General features: G+C 44.4%; 1 protein-coding gene across 14 annotated transcripts in view; it reads left to right on the top strand.

Annotated features, from left to right (window-relative positions):
• Positions 1-6,482, top strand: part of LOC116850977 (hemicentin-2) — a 477,927-nt gene that overhangs the window by 176,172 nt on the left and 295,273 nt on the right. For 12 of the 14 annotated variants that reach the window (XM_032829893.1, XM_032829894.1, XM_032829895.1 and 9 more), the window contains one exon: positions 885-926. The exons of the other annotated variants lie outside the window; for them this stretch is intronic. In XM_032829893.1, coding sequence (XP_032685784.1) covers positions 885-926 — 42 coding nt within the window. The remainder of the gene's footprint in view (positions 1-884; positions 927-6,482) is intronic. 14 annotated transcript variants of the gene reach the window in all.

Raw genomic sequence — 6,482 nt, 5'->3', positions numbered from 1 at the left:
CTCTCTCTCTCTCTCTCTCTCTCTCTCTCTCTCTCTCTCTCTCTCTCTCTCTCTCTCCCTTTTTTTCATCTGAGCGCAGTATTGATAGCGCGAACGTGCAACGAGCGAACGAAACCGCGGTTTATACCAGACGCCGCCGGTAAACCAAAATGTTTTACCTCGCCCGTAACCAAATTGCTATTCGAAACTTCACCAAACTGTTTTACAATTAATATCTCCTTTTCTGTAATGCAAACGAGGCTGTGCTCGCGGACACGAGCTTGAAATTCTAAGGGTGCAAATTAATCCACGCTACACGGAGAGAATATTACAGCTTTTTTGTTTTTCATATAAATTCTATTCAATTTTACTGTATTTTTTGATAGTCTACAAGTAGACTGTCAATATGATCTATCTTGTTAAAAAACATATTGACTAGAAACACAACAGATTTTGCTGGAAACATAGCAAGTGTTTTAACAGCTTTAACAGTTTTAACATTTCTAAAATATAACGTAACTCATATGAAATGAGAGGATAGAGAGTCAGTGCAGAATGTCGATCTATTTCTCGGCTACAAAGTAGCCAACTTTATTATATAGTAATGTTTACAATAATATTCTCTATAATATTCTCTCTGTATACGTTTGAATCGCGTTCGTGCCCCGATATATAGTATTTTTCTCATCATATTCCCAGGCATCGTATGCCCGGCAACAAATGTACGCGTGTTAGAAAGTGATCCAACCAGCAACTTGATTATATTGCACGTTGGGGCTATTAAAGCCGGTCTGCGCCCTCCTCTCCACCGTTTACCGAAGATGCAAATTGCGACTTGCAATATCTCCTCTCCTCGACACACAGCCGTGTGTATACTAACTCGGGACTATTCGTTTGCATTTCAGGCTTGAGACAGCGCCCTGGGCCTACGGATGTGCCGAGAGGTGGTGAGTGTCTTTAACTAGTGACGAGACGGACGCGCGCGCACCAGCTTACGTATCGCGTATTATTGTCATCGATTCTCTATTGCGTTAGCGGCGTATTACCGTGAAATAACGTTATCATAATTATTGTCATAATAACGTTTATTATTCATCGCGATTACCACTGTGCCGCTTGTTGAGCACGCAGTCGCGCGCGCACGTGCGCGAATTGTCCGCAACCCGGCGGGCGATAAAGAATATGCGCATGCCGCGCGTCCGATTTAACAAACGGCACAGAGGCATAAAATCTGATTCGGAAACGCCGGCCGGCCGGCGAGCGGGCGCGAGAGTACTAATACTCTTGACCGCTTGTACCTACGGCGCGCTCATTAGCGTAATTGGCGTAAGCCTCTCGATTAACGGGAACATTTCGCGGGCCCAGGCGGACACACGGGAGAAGTGCGCGTTACACGTCATTTAATTAACCGGCGGACAGGCACCGAAATAAAGACGTTAAAGCGCGATTATGTTAGCGTTAAATTCGCCCATCCATCTCTTCGCGTCCCCCGCCGCGATACTTTCGATCGAGCGCGCGAAATTCGCGGTGCATTTGGCAAGCGGCGATTATACAAATTTCGCCCGAGTCCCGCGCCGAGATACAATTCGGCGCTGCGGTCTTTCAAGCCACTCGTGCGTCACAATTTCGCCCCGAGCGGGACGCCGCACGGCAGGAAAAGGGGGGGAGAAGGAAGGAGGGAGTCGCTTTAAAAACAGTCGGACGATGTGATCGCCCGGCGGCGGCGGCGCGAAATGGCGCGTCCGACGAGAAAATGTTACAGATTTCGCGACGAGCCTCAGTGAGTGCTTTATCGGAACATTACGCCCGTACAAACGGCCGCTCGCGTTTCACACTCGCGCTGTGGGGTTCATAGAAGAAAATTGAAGCGTTAGCGGCTTTTCGCGCCGCGCCGCGCTGCCCCGCGCTCGAAACTGTCCTTTTTTCGTCGGTGAATTCAACGCGCGAATTTTTCGATTCCCCTGCCTCCTTCTCCTCCCACCGCCCTCCCCCTCTCTCAATTGTGTCGGACGGTCGAACGCTAAAAAAATACACGACTGTCGTAGCGCGCGTGCGCCCACGCGCGCAAATTATTTCCGTCAGGTCTCGGTTTGATTTTTATTCGGGCTCGTGACATTACTCTTTTGCGAAAACAATCGAGTTTTGCCCGCACGCGTGTAAACACGCGCGTTATTCAATCCTAATTCGGATTGCTAATCGAGTTGCCGTATTTTTCCTCTCCTACCTTTTTTTCCTACATACATGCGCGCGCGCGACGTAAAAATAAATCTAATCTCCGGCTCTCCAACGCATACGATTATTTTCAGCGCGCCGTTATTTTGCATACGCGCAAATACAGGAATAACAAAATAGGGAGAGATTTGAAAATGGCTTTCAGTCACCGCGTACGCTTCGCGTTGCGCTGCGCTTCGCTCAATCGTATAGCGTCGCTCTTTAATGACAGTGGAAACGAGATTAATATCAACACTAATCCAATTTATTTAAACCCGATATTTTGAAGATACGCGGATACATTCCCAGCGTTTACTGATGTTCCATGGATATTCAATCTTTGCGAACGCATTCGAACTCAAAGCATATTTTTCAAAGCGATAGTCAGCTTCGTAAAAGCAGATTGGCTGTTGCGTTCATCGCCATTGCCGATTTGGTGATTTTACATATTCACGAGCATTGGCATATTTAAAGGCTTCGATTAAAACGGGTTTGCGGTGCGTGGAACGTTGTGGCGCATTAAATATTAATCCTTTGAGTGTCGCCTTGCCTTCTAACGCTAAAAATGTGAGATGAAGTTTGGTAATAATGAAAAGTTTCAGAAAGAGAGAGAAGGACACGAAACGCACGAAAAAGTAAAGATTCCACTGCCGCGGCGATTTGCTGAAAATGTATTTGTAGCTGTGTAACTAGAAACTCGTAGCTGCAACTAAAACTTTTACTATTGTCTGTTTACATCGGTTTCATAGTTAAATGCATATCCGTTGGCAGCTCTATTTCCAAATATCCATTCATCCACGGAATTTAACTACTACATACACATTCTTGCTAGGAGGATCTTGAAAAGCTCTCTCGCGTTCCTGGACGCTCAGAGAGTTAAGCAGAAAAGTCGGTTTATATAGTATAAACCGACTTTATTGATCGTATTAGTATTCGCGATTATTCACATCATTCACGATTCTCGCCACACACATGTCTCCCACGTGCACTGCGTGGCGCGGTGCGGCGCGCTACATTATTCAAATTGAATCGTTTGTACAGATTTTTCGTGCCCAACGAAACGCGATGCCCGCAGCTCTCCTTCGCGACCGAAATTCGCGTCGCGTGCTGAAAATTCACGATTCACGCCCCGACTTATTCGTAACGTGTAAAAGCGAGAGGACGTAATCCCTGGCTTCCGGCGCGACTCGTTAAAAATTAATGTATTCCGTTAGCAGCATCGACAGGCGGAATACCGACGAGCAGGACTCTTTTTGCGCCGCCGGTCTGCATAGATGTCCTCATCAAAGGACATGTCGTATCCTTCTCAACCGCCATTGAGGGGTGAACCGCTCGTCGCTTTTACTCGTGCAAAGTTAAATTGCCCCTCTCTCTCTCTTTCTGCCTATCTCTTTCTTTCTCTTCCCCCATTTTCTCTTTCTCTCTCGACGACATCGCTGAATTTTTAGTTCGTTTCTGGAACGTCCCGCTGCACATCGCGCGCACGGTGGCGAGCCTTCGCGATCGCGACGGAATCGAGATTAGCCTAATTGAGCGTTCAGTATCCGGCGAAGTGAGGGAGAGGGAAGCACGAATCATAAAAGATTCTATACATGTAGAAACGCCGCTTCAAGCGGCGATTATTTACATATCGAAACCTTACGTCAGCGACGCGAGGCCGATGAAATTGTACCGGAACGGTCCATTCCAGCCGTGTTTTAATCCGAAATGAATAATTTCTCCTTTGTTCATTTTGTCGAGAATTGCGCGCGCGAAAGTTTCGAGCTCTGCATCGATAAATTCGATATATCCGCCGAATGCATCGCGTATCTGATTAACGTTGAAAGCCTCCGTGCGCGCGAGCGTTTTTCACGAGAACAACGAGCGTTCTCATCGAGCTTTTGGCTTTGTCCTCGGTTTGAAGTATCCGGCGGCAAACTGCAAATAACGACTTCATCGCGCGAAACGACATCAAACGCGCGCGCTCCTTTCGCGACGTCGCAGTTAATTCGTTCTTCGCGCCGCGGCTTTTATCCCGCCTTTTATCCCGGCGCAACAAACTGCTTTATTCAGATTTGCGGGACGAGGAGGAGGAGGTGGGCGGAGGAGACGCGTCCGGCGTGTTGGTGTGCGAATTAATCGAACGCCGAAACGACGATAAATCCTGCCGAGCTCTCGCGGCCGATGCATCCGCCGGTGGATGGCTTAATTTAAACGGCGCACGGAAGTCTCCCGCGTAATTACCGTCACAACTGGGGTTTTGTTTCGTATCCGCAACCGCGGATCGTGCAGCACGACGCGCGCGCACGGATGTCACGCTCGTCTCTGACGCGACGCGTCTCGCCCGACCCACGGCCGTAATTAAAGCCGAATGATATTCGTTGCCTTGCAGAAGTTTAGATTATTCTGTCGCGAGCGACGACGCGCCGGGAACGACGCGCGATTTTATTGTCCGTCTCCCGAGCGACCAGCCGTGTGCTCTTTCCGCCGATGACCGGACGGCTGAACGTATGAATGTCGAGTTCTTCGTGCATTCTCTCTGTTTCTATGTTCCATTCATGCATATACAATATACGCATTCACGTGCAGTGCAGTTATTATTAGAAAAATTGTGCGCGTCTCATAAACAGGAATATTTCCATTGACTTGATTGGAATTCGATGTGATTTCATAAAAAAATTGGACTTTGATTGGGAATTCTACGCAGATTCAAGTTAGAAGAGTAATGTTTTTTAAATACACAAATCCCCAAATTGGAGACCCATTCGTTCTCTTCAACGTTTTGTCAAAGATTTCTTGTAATTTTCATTTTACGTTACAATTGAGACAAAAATGTGAAACACTCTTAAATATTTACAGTGTTTATGTATAAATATATAAAAAGTGCTGAAACTCGTTAAGAAATGTTAATCCTCCAAATGTTTGAAATATCTTTTAATTTCTGTCCTATCGAATTCAGTTAGTAAAAATGAACTTAAAAATGCAAGACTTTCAAAAAAGATTTAGAAATAGAGAAATTTCGAAAATTAGTGGAATTTCCCATTTAATTCCATAAAAATACATCGATTTTATACATTAAACAAAAGTGCAGGTTCCTATATTATTTTTATCTTAATTCTAAACAGAAAATGTCTGGAATAATAATGGAATTCTCAATTGGTGCCATAGTAGGATAACCAGTTCTGGGATAAGTTTGCGTATTCTGATCGGAATTTATGCTGTATATGAAAAATTCTTGAGAAATTTCTATGCGCGGGTCTTTGTTCTTCTGTGTCTCATTAAAGTTTAAAATCTCCAATTGGCTACCGTCACTGATAGCGCTATCCAATTTCAAGATCCATTTAAAGATTACTCGTACGACATACTTGATATATATGTACATATATATATATATATATATACATATATATATATATATATACATATATATACCAGGTGTAGAAGTATGAAACCGGAATTTTTTTACACAAATAAGACGTCTGTTGTTCGAAAGTGATAAATAATACTTTATTCAAAATAATTTCCACTGTTTTGAACACATTTTTCCCACCTCTCTGGCAGTTTATGAATGCCGTGCCAAAAAAACTTTTCATCTTTTGAAGCGAACCAGTTATCTAGCCATTTTTCCACATTTTCATACGAATCGAAGCGTTGGTTAGCGAGAGCGTGTCCTAGCGATGCGAACAGGTGATAATCGGACGGAGCCAAGTCTGGAGAATAAGCCGCATGCGGTAGTAATTCCCAACTGAACGACTCGATCGTTTCCTTGACCCGTTTTGCTGTATGTGATGGGGCATTATCATGGAGCAAAATGACATTGTGTTGCCTTTTTGCATATTCTGGTCGTTTTTTAGTCAATGTTCGATTTAAATCGATCATTTGTTGTTGGTAGCGATTAGTATTGACGGTTTGACCAGGTTTCAGCAGTTCATAGTTCATAGTTCATAGTTCATAGTTCTTCGTTCCTCACGTCAAAATCACCACTTTTGAATTTTTTAAACCACTCGAAACACTGAGATTTACCAAGAGCATATTCACCGTAAGCTTCGACAAGCATTCGATGTGATTCTGCAGCAGTTTTCTTTAAATGATAACAGAAAATCAATGCTGTCCGCAAATCATAGTTAGTAGGCTCGAAACGTGACATGTTTAAGGTTATACAAAAATATACTAGAGAATGAAAGTTGGGGTTATGTTTGTTGACAATATTCGTCAGCTGTTAGGAGAATATAATAGCGCGGCAGTAGCGGTCTTACGGTCACTAAAGTGAACGCTGGCACCATTTATAGGGGAATTCCGGTTTTATACTTCTA

This window comes from Odontomachus brunneus, unplaced genomic scaffold (genome assembly GCF_010583005.1).
Source record: "Odontomachus brunneus isolate Ranch 3 - 2012 unplaced genomic scaffold, Obru_v1 Obru_scaffold_162, whole genome shotgun sequence".
NCBI lineage: Eukaryota > Metazoa > Arthropoda > Insecta > Hymenoptera > Formicidae > Odontomachus > Odontomachus brunneus.
Note: the sequence above shows the minus strand (reverse complement) of the source record. Positions and strands in the feature narration are given on the sequence as shown.